The sequence below is a fragment of the Stegostoma tigrinum genome, chromosome 21 (assembly GCF_030684315.1).
Source record: "Stegostoma tigrinum isolate sSteTig4 chromosome 21, sSteTig4.hap1, whole genome shotgun sequence".
Classification (NCBI taxonomy): Eukaryota; Metazoa; Chordata; class Chondrichthyes; order Orectolobiformes; family Stegostomatidae; genus Stegostoma; species Stegostoma tigrinum.
In genome coordinates, this window is record NC_081374.1 from 22316501 (window position 1) to 22336715 (window position 20215).

At 39.6% G+C, this 20215-nt stretch overlaps 1 protein-coding gene across 6 annotated transcripts; it reads right to left on the bottom strand.

Moving 5' to 3' along the window:
• Positions 1-4344: 4344 nt before the first annotated feature.
• On the bottom strand, positions 4345-19427 carry LOC125462975 (proline/serine-rich coiled-coil protein 1-like). 6 transcript variants are annotated; one of them, XM_048553535.2, is made up of 9 exons: positions 19307-19427; positions 14099-14165; positions 11916-11973; positions 10369-10972; positions 9999-10158; positions 9328-9660; positions 8880-8976; positions 6895-6953; positions 4345-5218 (listed from the first exon to the last, which is right to left on the bottom strand). In XM_048553535.2, exons 2-8 carry the CDS (start codon positions 14118-14120, stop codon positions 6926-6928), a joined length of 1302 nt encoding a protein of 433 aa, XP_048409492.1. In that variant the 5' UTR covers positions 14121-14165; positions 19307-19427; the 3' UTR covers positions 4345-5218; positions 6895-6925. The 6 variants fall into 6 exon arrangements, with proteins under 6 accessions (XP_048409492.1, XP_048409493.1, XP_048409494.1 ...); XM_048553536.2 differs by lacking the exon at positions 19307-19427 and adding an exon at positions 19147-19281; XM_048553537.2 differs by lacking the exon at positions 19307-19427 and adding an exon at positions 18566-18897.
• Between the last annotated feature and the right edge of the window lie 788 nt (positions 19428-20215).

Genomic DNA, 20215 nt, shown 5'->3' on the forward strand with positions numbered 1-20215 from the left:
ACCGGTTAGGGAGGCAGAGACAGGTTGGACTGGTTTTGGGATGCAGTGGGTGGGGGGGAAGAGCTGGGCTGGTTGTGTGGTGCAGTGGGGGGAGGGGACGAACTGGGCTGGTTTAGGGATGCAGTAGGGGAAGGGGAGATTTTGAAACTGGTGAAGTCCACATTGATACCATATGGCTGCAGGGTTCCCAGGCGGAATATGAGTTGCTGTTCCTGCAACCTTCGGGTGGCATCATTGTGGCAGTGCAGGAGGCCCATGATGGACATGTCATCTAGAGAATGGGAGGGGGAGTGGAAATGGTTTGCGACTGGGAGGTGCAGTTGTTTGTTGCGAACTGAGCGGAGGTGTTCTGCAAAGCCGTCCCCAAGCCTCCGCTTGGTTTCCCCAATGTAGAGGAAGCCGCACCGGGTACAGTGGATGCAGTATACCACATTGGCAGATGTGCAGGTGAACCTCTGCTTAATGTGGAATGTCATCATGGGGCCTGGGATAGGGGTGAGGGAGGAGGTGTGGGGACAAGTGTAGGATTTCCTGCGGTTGCAGGGGAAGGTGCCAGGTGTGGTTGGGTTGGAGGGCAGTGTGGAGCGAACAAGGGAGTCACGGAGAGAGTGGTCTCTCCGGAAAGCAGACAGGGGTGGGGATGGAAAAATGTCTTGGGTGGTGGGGTCGGATTGTAAATGGCGGAAGTGTCGGAGGATGATGCGTTGTATCTGGAGGTTGGTAGGGTGGTGTCTGAGAACGAGGGGGATCCTCTTAGGGCAGTTGTAGTGGGGGCGGGGTGTGAGGGATGTGTTGCGGGAAATACGGGAGACGCGGTCAAGGGCGTTCTCGATCACTGTGGGCGGAAAGTTGCGGTCCTTAAAGAACTTGGACATCTGGGATGTGCGGGAGTGAATGGGAGTGGAATGTCTTATCGTGGGAGCAGATGCGGCGGAGGCGGAGGAATTGGGAATAGGGGATGGAATTTTTGCAGGAGGGTGGGTGGGAGGAGGTGTATTCTAGGTAGCTTCCACATGGAGATGGCCTCAAGGCCCTCCGCTTCTTCCTGTCCACCGCATGGAGATGGCCTCAAGGCCCTCCGCTTCTTCCTGTCCCGTAGGTCCGACCAGTCCCCCTCCACCGACACTCTCATCCGCCTAGCTGAACTCGTCCTCACACTCAACAACTTCTCTTTTGACTCCTCCCACTTCCTACAGACTAAGCGGGTGGCCATGTGCACCGGCATGGGCCCCAGCTTTGCCTGCCTCTTTGTAGGTTACGTGGAACAGTCCCTCTTCCGCACCTACACAGGCCCCAAACCCCACCTCTTCCTCCGGTACATTGATGACTGTATCGGCGCCACCTCTTGCTCCCCAGAGGAGCTCGAACAGTTCATCCACTTCACCAACACCTTTCACCCCAACCTTCAGTTCACCTGGGCCATCTCCAGCACATCCCTCACCTTCCTGGACCTCTCAGTCTCCATCTCAGGCAACCAGCTTGCAACTGATGTCCATTTCAAGCCCACCGACTCCCACAGCTACCTAGAATACACCTCCTCCCACCCACCCTCCTGCAAAAATTCCATCCCCTATTCCCAATTCCTCCGCCTCCGCCGCATCTACACCCTACATCAAAGGCACTCAAAGATGCATACTGTCCTGACCCACAAAGTGGGAATTGCCTAGGAAGTTTAAAATTTCCAATGGCCAATTACCCTGTGCCTGGAATCCTCATAAGTTTCCAATTCTGATTTGAGTTGGACACTGGGTTTTCCAGTCACTTCCCCGTGTATTTACATAGAAAAGAACTTAAACCAGCTCTGACTTTTTGGTAACTATAAAACTTAGCTCCACGCCAAACCACCAGACCTTCCCAATCACTTCGTGACACATCTCCAAGAAACCATACCACTTGACTCTCACACTACCTCTTCACTCATTAAATTAATGAACTTACCTGCTCAATAGAGGTTTCGTTAGTGGAATACAACAAATATTACTGTAAAAAAAAGTGGTGAACCTTACAAAAGTACAGTCTGATGCTCCGTGTGGTTAGCTGCATTCTGATGGGATGGATCCTGCACTGGAGGTCAGGCCAAAAAAAAAGGCAAGAAGCTAGGTAGCTGTCTTAGACAAAGTGATTCTGACCCAGAATGAATTATTGTAGCCAATTATCTCATTATTTTTCTTGCTGTGCACACTTTTCTCTGTAGATCTTAAGCATTAAAAAAAAACAACTTCTGAGGCCAAGAAAGACACTAGACAAAAGCAAATTATTTTCTAATAACTGTTTTTAAAACAAAAAAAAATTGATTTATGAAATGGGAATGTCACTGTCTAGGTGAAAGCTAGCCCAGAGCATCAGTTAGCTCTTTCCTTTTAGGTTCATATTTTGTACAGCCTACTGGTATGCGAGTCAGTATTCATCTATCTAGATGGAATATCACAAGGGTTTACCTCATATTCATAGTAACTCCCATTGCAAAGTGATAGTCAAAGCAAATAAAAAGCTGATATCCCACAACAACTGTAGCCAAACAGCTGCTTTGATGTAATTTTATTTAGTTTATTGCATTGGGAAATACATGGTACTTTCACCTTATTAAATACAAGTTACAAAATGAAACAGCCACAACTATTTGCTACAAAACACATTTACTGTAATTTTAAACAAAGATTAATTATATTTATTACACAATAAGGTACAATGTGATCCATCATATCAAAACAGAAACAAAAAAAGCTTCATAGAACTGTATCTAAGAGACCAAATCTTACAAAAACAAATCTATCATACAAAGTATTTGGTGCTTATTTTAGTGTGTATGTCCATAAAACAACCTGAACACACTGCGAGGACAATAAAAGTAAACCACGTGGGTTTAACTAGGAGAAGGGAACAAGTTCCATTCCCTGACAAAATGTCAATGGCCAGGTTAATGTATATTACCATTAAATTGCATTTGCTTTGTTTTACCTGGTACTAACCCATAACTTTCAAAATTTGAATTCAATTTCTACTCCTGCACTAAAACCAATGTATCCAAACACAAACGAAGAGAGCAGGAATCAATCATAAGGCCTGGTGAGTCTGTTCCATCATTCAATAGGATCATGGGTTATATTGGATTTCAACTGTTCTTTACCTGCTCTCCTGTATTCTTGGGTTCCCCGAGATACCAAAAGAATCTAACCTTAAATGTATTCAATAATAGAAATGCACAATCCTCTGGTGTTAGAGAATTACACACTGAAGAGATGTGAATCTGTGAAGTTTTTATTTTCTCATCTCAGTCCTAAATAATCTACCTCTTCTCCTGAGACTGTGCATGTTTCAGATTTGCTGAACAGTGGACACAATCTCTCAGCATCCAGCCTGTCAAATTCAATAAAATCATCACTTTTTCCCCCCTCCTCTGAATTGGAGAAAATAAGACTAAATTTTCTCATCATCTTGTCACAGGACAAAGTCCTCATCTCAGTAGCCAAGTTAGTGAAGCTTTCCCATACCAGCTCCTCCTTTGCAAGATTTATGAAAATCCTCATTTAGAGAGAAAGAGCGCACAACACTGTACAGAGTATTCCAAAGCCCAGTTCACGAGTGGGAAGACTCTTATTGTTGTACTTCAAGCCCGTTGCAAATAAAGGCCCAACATACCACTTGCTCTCCTATTTTCCTGTATAAGTACACAAGTCTCTGAAAATCAGCATTTTCAATTTTCACATTTTTCAAAAAATATATTCGACTTGGTTATTCTTGCATGGCAAGTCAGTAACTTCACATATCCCACAACAGACTTCATCTGCCAGCTGGCCGCCCACCCGATTAACTTGTCTATAGCTAATTGTAGCCTGTGTCCTTCCTCAGTAAATAGCTGAGACACCAACAGTTACACTTGTGGCATTTCACGTCATGGCCTACTATATGAAAACGTCCTGTTTTGGGTCCATTAAAGAATCATCTATTCTCGTTAATATCAGTTCTGTGAGCCCTTATCTTGCTATTAATCTTTTCTGTGACATCTTGTTGAAACCTTTTCAGAAATCCAGGTATACTACATAGAAGTCTGTCCATCATCCATTCAATTGGTTATAACTTCAAAAAGCTAGTAAATCTCTGGATGTGAGTTTGCTCGCTGAGCTGGAAGGTTAGTTTTCAGACGTTCCGTCACCATTCGAGGTAACATCAGTGAGCCTCCGATGAAGCGCTGGTGTTACGTCCCGCTTTCCATTTATCTGGTTAGGTTTCCTTGGGTTGGTGATGTCATTTCCTGTGTTTCCAAGGAAACCTAAACAGATAAATAGAAAGCGGGACATGACACCAGCGCTTCATCGGAGGCTCACTGATGTTACCTAGAATGGTGACGAAATGTCTGAAAACTAACCTTCCAGCTCAGCAAGCAAACTCAAATCCAGAAACTCAACCTGAGCTACAAATCTTCTCAAAACTCGCTAGCTAATAAATCTGTCAAACAGGATTTCCCTTTCGAGCATGCTGACTTGTTCTAATGGAAGTTAAGACTTTCATTTTCCAACAACTCACATACCATGTTCCCAGTTTTCCTTTCTTTCTTGAAATAGAGTTACATTTGTGAACTTCCTACCCTAATTTGCTCATTTTACCATACCTGGCAATATTAATGAATGGCAGTTCATAAAGGTACATTTAACAGACTTTTGCAAAACCATTTCTTCATGGATCAGTTTTAACCAGTTTTAATCTCTTGAAATTCCTCCAGTGAAGTATGTGATAAGTGAAATAAAAAGGACATGAAGATTAGAAAACTCGTGCACCACATCTCAGACTTTACAAATACACTTACTAGGATTTCTGAAAGTCTCAAAACTAATTTTGTGCCGGTAATGACGCAGCCAAGATAAAAAGGTAAAAAATGAGTTTTAAGATATATTTTTACAATTCATAGTTTATGACTCATAAATGAGATAGCTAAACAAAAATCAATGTCACTTTTTTTAGTGTTACATAGCTTCCGTTTTAAGAATAACTTATAAGTAAAATCCCCAAGAAAACAGTTTGAAATAATTCTAAAACCATTAAAATTTCATTGTTTATATAGACAGGTTTCAGTCCTTTCTGCATCCAAATCTCCTCCCTTCAGAGAAAGGCCACAACATTCCACAGTAAAAGTTTTAATAAATTCTCAATACACAGGTTAGTTAGAAATGCAAGAAAAAAAAACCTCACATTCTGTCCTCATTGAATGCCATAACATCATCTGAAAAACAAAGATGACTTAATTTGGAAATTATACACAATGAAATATACAAAATAATTTAAAACATGTAATAAGCTGTTATGTGAAATGTGAGAACAGGCCTGCAGCGCATCTTCTGCACTAGTTGAAGGTGGGTCCTAATGTAAACTACATATATTTTGCAATGAACATTACTTCCAGTTTCAAACTGTCATTCTGCCACACTTAGGTTACACGTTGCATAGCGAAATGTAAACAAAAATCCATAATGAAATGTTTAAGACATAGCAATTAACTTGAAGTCTCAACCTCTTTCAGATAAAACACGCTTTGCATTCATGCTGTTTAGAATTGTTTTACTTAATTTGATTCTTTCAAGCTTCAAAAACTAAGCTATTTCAAATTTATACCAGTGTAGCATTGGAAAAAAAAATCAGCTTAGATTAAGTGCTCAAATGTATTACGGAGTATTGCTAACATTGAGGCATAGCTAATATATAAATTGTACCAGTATGTTATCACAAACATTAAGACCCTCCATCAAGGCATGAAAAAGATTCCAAAAATTATGTAGAATTATTTAAGCAAGTGACAAATTTGAGGTAAGTATAATTTTACGTGAAAAATAAAATTAATCGTAATCCAAACAAGTAAGCCATAAACTTCAAAGCACTAAACAATGAAACTTGCAATAAAATTAAGTAGTGTATTGTGAAAAAATCCAGTAAAATCTGGATTAACAAACTTAGCAAAATCAAAATGAAATCTGTGTAGATTTATCCAGCAAGGTGGAATGACAAAGTTCCCAACATGCATGCTCGTTCTCAATGGAAATGAACCTAAAAAGCAAAGCTATGCCTAATTTTCAGACAGTCTGCAAGTTAACAACTGTGGAAAGTCAAAAACTTGAGTTATGCTTTTGTAACTAAGGTATACTAACCCTCATTCCTTCCCAATAGTTTGTGGCCTTTGACAAGGCAACCAGAGCTTCTTCTGACATCTCACCAGTGGTTGTTCAGCTAAGTGAAACAATGCTCGTATAAATCCATTCTTAATCTATTCAACTGTAGCCAAAGAATCACCTACATTGGCTTCCCTGTCCACACCTGTGTCATTGTCTCTGATCTCCAGAAAGATTGCTGGCCTCCTATTTCTCAACTACATTGGCATCAAAAAAAAGCACCATTTTCCACATGCCCAATAATATTCAACTCTATCTTCCCACTACTTCTTGACGCCCATTGTCTCATTTGTCATGATGATTGTCCAACATCAAAATACTCCAAGCAGAAATTTCCTTTCACTCAACGCCAGGTTGAAGACCACAAACCCGTTTGCTAGCCACCAACTCCACTTCTCTCACTAGCCACTGTCTTACGCAGAACCATACTATTCACAAACTGTATTTCACCTCTAACCGTGTGTGTAGCTTCACTAAAATACTTATTTCCATCTCCAATACCATGCCTGCTGCCATACCTGCTTCAGTTCATTTCCTGCTGGAACTTCACGTCTTTTTGTTAGCTGTGACTTTAACTATTTTAAATATATAGAGTGGCCTCATTTAAACCTGAAGTATTAGTTCTCATCTGAATCAAATGTTAAAAATAAAGTTGGGTTGACTTGTTATAAAAGATTTACAATTATTCACATGCCCAGGACAACTACTATATTACCTCCTTCTGAAAAAAACTAACCTCCATATACTGTGTCCTCTTCAAACCAAGATCAGCAACATAAGTCTGTAATGCTAAACCTAAATAAGATATTAACCCAGAAAATAAGTACCAAATACAAAAAAAAGTTAGTAAGCAGCACTAATTGCCAGGTTAAAACTGGGGCAATTTGGAACTCAATTTGGTGAAGTTGAGCACAATAATATCACTCACAGGAAGCCCTGGTCTACCGAGAATATAATTACTCTTGGTATCGTACTTTTAACACAGCTTGCTCCTTTTAATAAATTTCAAGCTGCAGGATCAAATACATACTTCTACTAATACCTTTGATGACACATTCTTCACATAGTTCATTCTCAAATTACATTTAAAACAATCTGTTTCAGAGATAGTAGGAACTGCAAATGCTAGAGAATCTGAGATAACAAGGTGTAAAGCTGAAAGAACGCAGCAGGCCAAGCGACATCAGAGGAGCAGGAAAGCTGACATTTCAGACCTGGAACCATTTATGAAGGAGGGTCTGGGCCCGAAACGTCAGCTTTCCTGCTCCTCTGATGTTGCCTGGTCTGCTGCGTTCATCTAGCTCTACACCTTCTTATCTTATATTTAAAACTTTTGTTTTCTACAATGAAAATGGCATGTACAACGAAAAATTAGCAAGTGAAGGTGTTTGGGATATATTTTTACGTACTATCGCAAATGTATACATATGTTTGTAATTTATTTAAAAAGCTTGATCAACATTGTTCATGTTTACGCAATTGGGAGGAAAGCACATCAGTAATTCACTGCTTGAAACTTAACCTTGCTTCCTAAAGCTTTGTGTGCCTTAACAAAAACTAGCGCCAAAGTTGCACCCTTTCCTTTCTTTTTGGAAAAAAATAATCCCCAGAAATCTAGTCAGTTATTTAAATGTAAAATTATGAATCTACAGTACTTCAAAAAGGACATTATCTACTTTGTAATCACATTTTGCTTAAATGAGCACATTCTACTTGTTTGCAATTAAATGATACCAAAAGAATTACGCAGGCAACATGAAATCCACTGAAAAAATGACTGAATGCAGGAATAGGACACAAGGTAGACTTGCAGTAATAGAGAACTCATTAGTAGATTGAGTGTGGGTTGAAGACCATTAGGTTGAGCGTTACAATTGCCTTAATGTCTGAGCCTCTTGTGGTGCAGTGGTATGGCCCTACTTCTGGGCCAGGAGATCCAGGTTCAAGTCCCACCTGCTCCAGAGGTGTGCAACAATGTCTCAGGACAGGTTGATTAGAAAATATTTACAACAGTCTTAAAACACCTCAGCAAACAGCATGGTGTAGGTATGTCTTTAGTTGCTCACAACAGGTAGTCTGGCCCATTAATCAGCCAGTGTTTGCAAAGCTAAGAACATGGTGACCAATATTAGTTATAATTCCATGACTGATCAGCAATACTAAAAAATCCTGAGTGTTCTAGGATTAAAGTAATTACCAATATATTATTGGGTTCACACTAAGCCTCATGCTTACACACTGTGGAAGCAAACATTACCAGTAGGGCTTCATCTTTTGGAAACAGAATTGCTCATTAGCTTCTATGCGTTACATCTCTTCCTTTCAAAAAAAAAGTTTGGGCAGGACATTCCCTACTGCATTCGTCACAAAGCCTTGATTAGAGTTGCCTTGCCTAGTTGGAATTTAAACTAAAGTTTGGGGTTAAATGCGCTGATATATTCTTCATAGCAGAATTCACTTCAGCACCAGTTCTCATCCAGTTTAGTTTGCTCCCTTTGAAATTTGGTATTTTTGCATTTGTGTCCTACTGGGTGCAAGACAAAAAGCTGCAAAAGTTTATGCCTTTTTCATCAACACTCAACTAGACTCATATCATTAACTGAATTGGTTTGTGTGTGCAAACAGAAAAAAAAGAGATTCTAAAGTGATACAAGTAACAAATTGCTTCTCATACACGGTTCCATAAAACTCAACAATTTAAACCTACTGATGAAACGTTACCTTTTTACAACATTACTTGGAGTGGCTTTATCAGGCTGAGACTTAATTTGGCTGGCTGAAGCAGATACAGTGGAATTCAGATGCTTAGTTGAAGTAACTAAAAGAAACAGGAAAGTAATCTACCATAAGACGGAGTAAAATGACTGCAGCCTCAAAAACAGCAGAAGCATAATCAAGATAAGAAAGTGTTTTCTCCTCCCTTCTCAAACAAAGCATAATGTTTATCGCTCCACAGGACATTCCATACTTTAAGCATTAAATTTTAATATATCATTTTTATTGGAAAGTTAATCTAGAAATTGAAAAAATCCCAATATAAACAGGTAAACTGCTGAGGAAGAAATTCTTATGCCCCAAATCGCTAGACTGGTCTACCTCTTTCAGTTTTACAATTGCAATTTTTTTTCAGGAAAAAACAGAAATTTCTCACAAAAAAAACTCTTCTTACTTGTGGTTTTGAGTTGTCTTTCTGATCCTTTCCCTTTAAAGGCAGCTGAACTGGCTCTTTCATTTTTATTCCCAGTGCGAATAGATGAGACAGATCCAGGTCTCAATCTGTTTCCAGGAGGAATCTTGCTTGGTGGTTGTGTTTGACTAATCTCCTTGCTAGAAGCTTTGTTAGCACTTGGAAGTAGCTTAATGTTGGTATCAGAGTGTTTAAAAGAGATCGATGAACTATGCATTTTGGTCTCTGATATCATTGGGGCTTTCTCTTTACTTTGTTTGCTGTGCAAAATGGTACTCTTTCCAGAACGATTTTCTGGATTGTTTAATGATGCACCTATTACGACAGTCAAAAAATTTTATATTTCCTTCCCTCCTATATTTGCATAGGTGTAAATCAGTCAGCAAGCATTTAAATTCAATTTTAAAGTCTTTTGCTATCACACGACAGATAAGTTACTATAAAAATCAAGGCAACCAATCAACAAAAGGAACTGACTGATATGTGCAATGAATGAATGAATCAATCCAAAATGACTACTGTTAACCATTTTCTGGGTCTGCTTAAAACCATGTTGCCATGAATATCAGCTATTTTAGCTGAGCAACAAAAGGTTTAATCATGTTTTGTGTACATGCAATGTAAATCACTATAACATCTTTAAGGACACTTACCTCTGGTTTGCTTTAGATTCCCTGCAGAGGACAAGGGTGCATGCACTGAATCCTTTTTAGGATATTGGTAGGGTTTGGATGGAGATAGTGAATGCATATTTCCTTTCCTATTAAAACCAGATGGAAGTTTCAAACTAGATGGTTTGGAAAGCATTGACTGCTACAAAAAGATGAAAAGAAAACAAAATGGTAATAGTGTAAACCTTTAGCTGGTAGTAGCTTGGAAAAATGAACAAAGCAAAACTATTTTTCTACTGGAAAGCAGAGTATGATTTTGATAAAAGAATTATTATGCTAGCAATTCTATCATTAAATGAAAAACTGTATTTCTGTATATCTAATATGCTCAAAACTAAGTGAAATATAGCACCTTCTTAACAGCAGCTTGCTTGATTTCTGTAGATAGGTTACCTTCCTTTGTTTGCATTGGTTTGTTGGTGGCTATTCTTTCAGACTCACTGGTCAAACCTATTCTCGAGTTGCTGATTTCATGTTCAATGGAACGTGCATGTCTGGTGTTAGTGTCTGGGCTGTTTTCATTTATAACCTGAAGATTCACAGAAGGAAGAAGAGCCTTATTTGGGCTATCCAACACAAAAAATGTATCTCTCCTTGGACTTCGAGGACTTTTTTTACACGTTCTGTTATCTTGTAGAAGTCTGATTTTGGCTTTGGCTTCTTTTTCCAATTTTGATCGGTCATTGCCACTTCTGTCCTCTCTTCCCTGTATTTTTGCATTTTCCTTCTCCTTCAAAGCACATTTTTCAAATTGATTTGCCAGACGATTTGCTTCCTTTACTATTTCTACTAGTTTTTCTGCACTTAGTGGACTCCACTTCAGCACGGCTTCGTTTGTTTTCTGCTGATTTCCATTATTACAGTTCACATCAATTCCCATAGCAACACACCTCTCAGAATGCCTGATTGGAGCAATTAAAACTTCTTCAGGGTCAGTTTCAAGCAATGATTCTTGGCTGTATGAGCAAAAAAAAATGAACTGAATTATGGATTGAACCAAAGCACTACATGCAATTTACTTGATCAATAACTGACAAATCCTCCAAACCCATTAGAAAAATACCCTATGTATATACAGGTTTATGAAATCATGAGGGGCATAGAGAAGGTGAATAATAAAGGTCATTTCCTTAGGATCAGGGGGGAGTTCAAAATTAGGAGGCTTATTTTTAGGAAGAAGAAAGATTTAAAAGGGACCTGAGGGGCAACATTTTCACACAGAGGGTGGTTCAAATGTAAACTGAAATGCCAGAGCAAGTGGCAGATGCAATTACAACATTTAAGAGTCATTTGGATAGCGACATGCATAGGAAAAGTTTAGAGGGATATGGGCCAAACGCAGGCAAGTGACACTAGTTTAGTTTGGGAAATTTGGTTGGCATGGACAAATTGAACCGAAGGGTCTGTTTTTGTGCTGTATGACTCTATAATCTTGAATACATTATATAAAGAAGTTTGAATATACAAAACAAAAACTAAGTACCAGACATATAAACCAAAAGTAAACTAAGTTGAACTACAGTGCTGTAAGTCTTGTAGTACCAGAAAGATATTAATGTTTCAAGTATGTAATAGCAAAAGATACCCCAAAACATTAATAATAGTTGATTATTCATGAAATGAACGATAGGAGGACACAAAACATAACTAGGCTTTCTATGGCACTGCTTAGTTGCACTTAACAACACAGGTCAATGCATGGCACTTTCAGAAAAAGTATAAGCTATAGACAAGATGTGCAATTACAAACTTTAAAACAAAAGGTACCTGCTGTTTCAAATGCTGATAATTAAAACATGCTCCCAAAAAACTTTCTTCACCACGAACAGGCAAAAAGTACATTTCCAAAGTGACAAGCACTACAACAATACACAATATAACAAATCAGTAAGCTTTTACCTTTCAGTTGGGAAACCAATTCCAAAATCAAATGTTTCTTCAGTTATGAAGTTAGCATCTAGCAGGAAAAGAAAATATTTTAAATTTTGTTTCAAATTACTGCACAAAAATAAGTCATAATTTAAATGCTAAACTTCAAGATTTACAAATCAAAAGATAATCCACTGTGAAGCATTTTGGTATTTCATGTAAAAATGCATAGACATTATTGGTTCAGACTCAACACAACAAGCAGATGAACTTGCATTTATACTTTATGACGTCCTCAAGATGTCACAAGGCAGCTTGCAGCCCAAGGTTTAAAATGCAAAGTGCTGTTGCTATTCTTGCACAGGCAGTAGTACACAGCAGGCTCCAATAAAAGCAAATGACTAACCACAAATAAAAGTGGGGGGGGGGGGGGGGAGGAAATACAAGAAAAATGGGTATTGCTAGCAAGACTTTTATTTATTACCCATTCTCACAAAAAGGTCATTTTCTGGGGTCACTGCAATTGACATGGTAAAAATACACACAACAACATTCCTAGTACATACTTTGAAAGTTACAAAAACTCCACACTTAATAGCTGTGCTGCTTGATTGAGTAACAGAATAAAGGTAAAAAGAAGACCCAAAGAACAAATAGAACCAAATTACATATCAGGAAGAACGAAGATTAGTGAAATCATATACAGACATAATGGGGTCATTCCATAACTAATTAGTACCATGAGCACATTAAACTTTTAAATAACAAATGGTAAAGATTAAGGCAAATTAAACATGTATAAGATTACATTAGCTCTGCCTTCGTATTGCTTCACCCTCAAGTTATACAAAATAACACCGAAAAGCACCTAAAAGGTATGTTTTTCTAATAACTGCAAGATACACAAAAAAATGAAACAAGGACATAAAGTGGTGCCATTTAAGAAGTACCAAAAAGGAAGAAAGGGAAATATGGAGGCAGAGCTGCTTCAGGAAGATATACCAGAAAACAGATTTTGGACTGATGCTAAAGGTAGTGTGAAAAGTATGCCACAGTGCTGCAAAGACCACAAGCATGCCACGTTGCAGAGATGGGCAGTGGGTTTTTAAGGTGGTTCTTCTGTTCTAATTTGTTGATGTGTGCTTGCCTTAGGGGCACACGGGACAGTTCAGCCATAGCCTTGTGTAGCTTGCAACTCACTAAGCATGACAGCAAAAGAAATGTCTTAACTAGGCATTTACCTTAGGCAGAGAAAATATTAACATTCATGCTCACCATGGAGAACATATATGAGAGCTTGCAGCAGGTAGACAGATTGGTAGATTTGCTAAGCTTGGATCTAAAGGAAGAAGCTATTGTAACAATTGTTGTGAAAACAAACAACAAGTTTGAAGGTCTTGGATGTTAGAGCTTTAAACAGATAAGCTAGTTTTCAAGCCCAGGAAAAGGATTTGCTATGAGATATGGAATATCCAATGATCAAAAATAAAGCTATTAGAAACGAGGAGTTCCTAGTTTTCTGTTAAACCATTGTGCAGAAACTGCAAGGAAAGCTCAGGCTAGAGTTGCCAAGTCCCAAACTTTACAAGACAGTCATGAAAATATTTGGAGTTGGTCCAAAGAAAGTGGATAAGCTTTAATACCTGACAAGTAGCCAAAGATTTTCTTTGTTATTTAGTTTCAACTCTTCACCCACAAAAAAAAGACAAGTTCAGTTAAAGATTTTAGTCCAAAGCATTTGTATTTATCTTTCATTGGGCTTTTCAATGTAAAGTATAAGTTATTAGCCAAAACTGTTTATTTCATAGATTGCTTTACTAGATGCTTACATAATAAAATGTTTGTTTTAAAACTTAATTCGGTGGCTTCATCCTTTTAGTAAATGACTTCCAATTTCTCTTTAAAATGGAGAATATAAGAACAGAAATTACATTATTCTATGAGCTGAATTTTATTGTGTACTAGAGAATAAGAAGGTCAGACAGAAGAAAGCTGGATTTGTTGAAATATTAAAATGAGAAAACGTACAGGTGAATGCATCATTGCCAGATGAAATGTGACATAGATGGAGTTGGTATTATGGAGGTAGAGATGTTCTTTTGTAACAGCTACTAAAGAGATTGGAGACTCAGCTCAGAATTGAAGAGATTTCTGCAATCAAAATTGTTCTGGTCCAACATAGATAGAAAAAATGCATCAAGTGCTCCAATTACCGTCATCAGTTGTCAAATTCATTGTCTTCAAATTGCAAGTTTCCAGTTAACTCAACAGATTTTTTTTCTGATAAAAGACAAAATCTGTTAGACCAATCTCAATGCAAATTAAACCAAAGTTTATGAAAAATAACGTCTGAACCATTCATCCTAGTCACCGTAACATTATTTTAATAGGATTTCTTTTCCTAAAAATAGAGATCTGAAAATAAATTCGGCAAAAACATAAAGACATGAAGATTTTTCCATTCTATTTGGAAACCTATTTCCCCAAACTAATTCAAGCCATTGCAAGTTCAAAGCTATTATTCAACGAGCAATTTTGCCTCCAAGGTATTACATAATGTCAAATCTAAATTCACAGTCGAAGAATGGCAATTTCACATTCATTTTCAAACCATATTTTCAGTATTAAGCCATGATAAATTTAATTTGAGGGTTTGTATCCACACGTTTGTGCTAAGTGGAGCTTTGAGATTACTGCGGAAGCCCCATGTAACCAGATTAGCCTACAAATATGCTCTGTCAAAACAAAAGAAAAACAGCCACATTGTACATAGGTGAAAAGTGTCTTTATTCTCCAATTTGGTCACACCTTGCAATGGTCTGACTTTGTACAGTAAAAGACATTGAGAGTTACCTCTGGAAAAACCCAGCAACTTTAACCAAGTGAAGTGCTGTCTTCAGCCAAGTGTGATACAAACCACCATGTTGTCAATGAAGTTAAACATGTCTGTGTTTTTGTGCTGCAATATGAAATCTTGATATATTTCTGCAGCCGTTACAACTTCAGGTAGGGAGACCAATGGGTGAGCATTCATCAGACCTTCAGGGTCATCTGGCTCCTCAGCTGAAGAATGCATGACATCCACCACCACCTTGTCTGTCAGATTCTTTGTGCAACATACAGTATCATCCATTTGGTGCGTCTGCTGGAATTTTCGTGCCATCCTTCTACGTATGAAGGAAAATAAAAGGGCTTCATCAAATTATTTGGCCCCACCCTTGCGGCTGCATTCCTTGGCATCTTGAACAGTTGTAGCCTGTTTGAACTCAGCATGGTTGGAGCAGTTGGCAATGTTGCCTTTTCACGCAAGTAGCCTCTAACAGGAGTGCAAATATTCCAGAAGCTATCAATAAAGATGCAAGATCAGCAGCCATCAATACTTGATTTTTAGGAATCTATTCATACCCGAGCTATCATCTGGTGTTGAAAGGCAAAAGCATCAGTTTGACTTGAGGCCAGTGATGTCAGAGTGCATGAGGCAGTTGTATGTAAAGGTAATCTTTCTTTTTGTCCATTTGTACATTTTTCTCTACTTCCTGATCAATGCCTCAAAAATACTGGAGATCATCCAGGCAGTTTGGTTAGACTCATACTGTGCAGTAATAAGTTGATATTCACAAAGCAATGTGATGTCTTAGACTTTCGCATCAAAGCACAGCACTTTTTTGTTGCCATCCATCTTAGCACAGATCACAGCAGGATAGATTTCTTGGCTTCACTTTCCACCATTAATATTTGAAGAGGAAACATCTAGAGTGTGATTTGGTAAAAGACAATAAAATAGTTCAGTTTCATCTGCATTAAAGAAGAATCTCTTGATGCATTCAGGATGTGGATGAGACCATTTTGCAGTCAATCTATCGTAACTGGTACACCCTCACCATACAGAAGAAAACATCTTGCCTTGATTTGGTACAGCAACCAAGCCCTGCAATGAACTCCCTGTGGCTAGCCTTTGCCAGGGTGACTCCACTTTCCGATAGGATTTGACAGGAGAGGTTCTCCACTCAAGCCATTTTGAAACACAGCAGCTGAGCTGCTTTGGCATCAGGTCAGGTAGCTATTCTCATCCTTTTCAAAAATTCAGCATACTTGCTTGTCAAATTTTTTCCAAGAAACGATCTAATGTCTCAGAATTACTGAAAAATTCTGTGGTGGACACTCTCTCTCCTTCATACCAGTTTTCCACTTCATGTATCAATTCAATTTTTTTCTATTTGACACAAGTTTAGTCACACTTGCATTTTGGAGTTAGTGGCCTAACTCCACTCCAATTGATTGGTGCAGACAATGACAAGTGCACACAAGATAGCTAATCCAGTTACCACTCCAGAACTTCTTTTCATGGGCATTCTTCTATTGGATTTCCTATTCACCTAGCTGGAACAGATAACAACATTACCACAACTAGAGATTTGGGCTATCTGGATTTGAATCACCTTAATTCCAAAGCATCTAGCAGGAAAACCTATCACGACAGATTAACAAAATTAAGTGGATGGATAATTTTAAAACCTTAAGTTTTCATTACCACTTCAAGAACACATGTTTGACTGAAGCATGAAAGGACGGAAAGTTTCAATAACATGTTTAATACAAGTTTAAGGGGCCAATGGGTTCTGAATCATAGACGTTTTCAATGCATAAAAGATAACTTAGGTCAAAGAAAACACAGAACGCTCAGATATTCTTTTTTCACATCACAATACACATAGTGTATGCCAACATTTTCAGCGACAGTCCAAGTTGCAGCTTGTCTTAGCAGCATAATTCAAAAAGAATCTTTTGGGGCGGATGCAGCGTAGGACAGTAATTACTACTTTCAAGTTTGCAGTCACAATTCACAAGCTTCACCAATACTAAATGCCAAGAATTCAGAGGAGCTTCATTATACCTCCTGGATAATTGTATGGTGTCTTGATAGCACTCAGCCTTCATATTCTAGAAAATTTGCAGATAGTCCACTGCAAACCACAATAAAAAGGGAAATACTGCTGAGGTCAAAAATATAACAAAAAATACCAGAAACAGCTGCAGTAGAAAAGTTATTAACATAAATGTCCTAGAATTCCCATTTCAGATCACAAGAAATATTGTGGATGCCAAAACTTTAAGGTAAACAGGGAATTTTGAAGATACTGAGCCACAGCAGAATGGGTAAAACATTGAGCTAAATAATTAAAAATGACCTGAAGTTAAAGTTCACCCCTCCTCATCCACAGGTTCTGATTGATCATGTACACCATCTTACAGGTTTTCTTTCTTTTTTGGAGTGATGGGGAAAAGGATGCCTCTATTTCAAGCCTACAATATTGATGCTGGAAAAGGATGAGCAGAGATACAAATCCAGGATGTTTCTGTTGCTCGACATCTGGGAGACACATGGGATCTAGTACATTCAGGTAGATTTACAAATGTCTCACTATCCCAATACTAAACAAGATCAGTGGCAAGATCCTGGTAAAACATGGACCATTTTCCATTTATTGGGATCTCCCTCTCGAGTTTGGCAGACACAGATAACAAAATTCATAATTACTTGCAATATGCAGGCTCAAACTTTGACCAACTGAGGGAAACAGTACCTAAGAACCGAGATATTAGACCTTTGACTATGGTCATGGTGTGTTGGACAGCAGTAATCCCGAAGCTCTTACACACTTTGGAGATTTGGGTAACTCACAGTTGGCACTGCAAAGCACAAACAATGATGCCTTCAAATGATCTTCCAACTCCAGATACAAATAAAGGTCAAACAACAGCATCCTCTGAACCTAACATACTCAGCAGCAAGGTGCTAATTATTCAAAACCAGCTCCACTGGCTAGGAGGTGTCAATTGTACACAGGATGACCATTCAGGATTTTCCATATTTCGTTTTTTTTTAAAACTAATTTCATCCTAGAATTCATACGTTGCTACAATCATGTATTTTCACATGCAGTAGTCTGTGTTTGCATGTGTTAACTCGAGGACCACTATGATTTCTTCCAGAGGATTGTTAAACTCAGCAGTTATTCTCTCTTCTCACTACTCTAGTGTCCCAATCTCAGATTTTTCAGCAAAATTTCCACATGTACAAGGGCAGCAACCCTTCCCACTTCTCACAAGTTGCCAAGTTGTTAACCCCGTTGGTATGCAGGATACCAGACTCAAAAATTAATTGCTATATACTGAACTCAGTCCTCACTGGCGATTCCCAGGGGGCAACACAAACGAGTTGCGGAATACTCAATCCCTGAAGGGGTCAAATGCCCGCATTAATTCCTGGAAATCCCTGGTCTTGTGACAAACCAAAATGGAGATGCTTTCTCAGAAAGATTGTAATAGACTCAAACTGGGAACACACAATAGCAGTCAAACCTCCAAGGCATTGACCTGGTTAGGAAAGCAAATGTTGTAAGTAACAGACATACACATATGAAGATTTTGAATCAATGGGAGCAACAGTGTCAGTCCAAGATGGTGTTGCCATAAGTGATCTAGTATTGAGGAAGTGCCCAACCTTTCTGCCCAGAAAAGTATGCAGATGAGGTAAGATCAGGCCCAAGGTGAGGTCTATTGCCATGTCAATCAAGCTGTTATCACTAGCTTTCAAGACCATGGCAGGCAACCAGCCCTCCCCAGTCAACATGCAGTCCTTGCCAAAGAGAGGAAGCTGTGCCCACTGCCCACCTCACCATTCCACTGTGTTTGGGCACGCAGCATCAACTGCTGCACTTTGGCTAGAGAAGCATCGGCAACAGGGCGATGGCAGCAGAGGAGCAGTCAGCAGGGGACCCTTGGTGAGAAAGAGCATGCATCAATGCTGATGACCCCGGACCCCCCGTCTTCTGGCATCACCCTTCACACATGCCCAGGAAAAGGTTGGGAAGGGGAGATACTGCATTCAGGATAATAGTTGCACTCGCCCAATTCTTGATGTTTTTCTTAATTCTTCACCAATCCAGCGGAGACTGCTAGGTCATCCATTTTAGACACCATCAGAATTAAATTATCCTTCAACCCGAGGGCAGGAGGGGTGTGTGTTTTGGTGGGGGGAGGGGGGGGTGGTGGGCGGCGGTTTGCAGATCCTCTGGGTTGCTAGACCATCCTCCAAACGAGACAAGCGGCCGTCAAGAAAAGGGCCCTGAAGGAAACCTGACCCTCCGCCCCCAAACAAATGGGGAGGTCAACCTCCCCTCCCTATTAACCGCCGAAACAAAACAAAGAACTGGGGAATCTCAAAATAAACAACACACGCTAAAAGAAAGAAACCCACCCACAAGCTAGACACTGCGGAGAGACAGAGAGGATCAACAATCATAACATTTCGAGTCCAGTGACTTCCCCACATCGCCACAACTTTTAAGTGATTCCGGCAACTGTTTTGTGCCGCACTAAAGTTTCCCAAAGAGTTAAACACATCGTTAAAAACTCACAACTTGCCGGTACAGTATCTATCACTTCATCAGTCGGTTGTTTATTTGTTTTCTACCGCCAGCGGATACTGGGGGCGGGGCCACATTCAAACCGAGTCCACGTGACCCCGGGGCCCGCTTCCGATTGGTCGGAACGGCTGAAGCCCAACGGACATTGCGAGCCAAGTCCTTTTCTTGAAAGTGGGATACTCCGCAGGTTAAAATCGATGCCGGTTAAAATCTCCGCCTGATTTCCGGCTTTTCTTTCCACTTTTGGAGTCCGAAACCCGCAACTCGAGGCCCAAAACATCATCTAACTTTTTTTGGTTAACGGGGCAAGGCGCCACGTCACCATTGGTTGGAGATCACGCCAATCATTGAGAGATAATGGGAACTGCAGATGCTGGAGATTCCAAGACAATAAAATGTGAGGCTGGATGAACACAGCAGGCCAAGCAGCATCTCAGGAGCACAAAAGCTGACGTTTCGGGCCTAGACCCTTCATCAGAGAGCCAATCATTGACATAGGCGGTCCACTTGTCCACGAAGGGAGAGGGTACTCTAAGCGATAGTAAGAACTGCAGATGGTGGAGAATCTGAGATGACAAGGTGTAGACCTGGATGAACACAGCAGGCCAGGCAGCATCAGAGGAGAAAAAAGACTGACATTTCGGGCCTAGACCCTTGCTCTTCTAATGCTGCTTGGCCTGCTGTGTACATCCAACTCTATACCTTGTTTTATCAGAGGTTACTCTGTGTCTTTACTGCACAGTTAGACGCCTTTCAGCCCATTCTGTCTGTATTAGTCACCTAACATTCATAGATTCTAATCCCAATTTGTAGCACGTCTTTTAGATTTGTATGCTATGATGTTTCAAGTGTTCGTCCAAATACTTCTTAAATATCTTGAGGGCTACTGTGGCTACAACT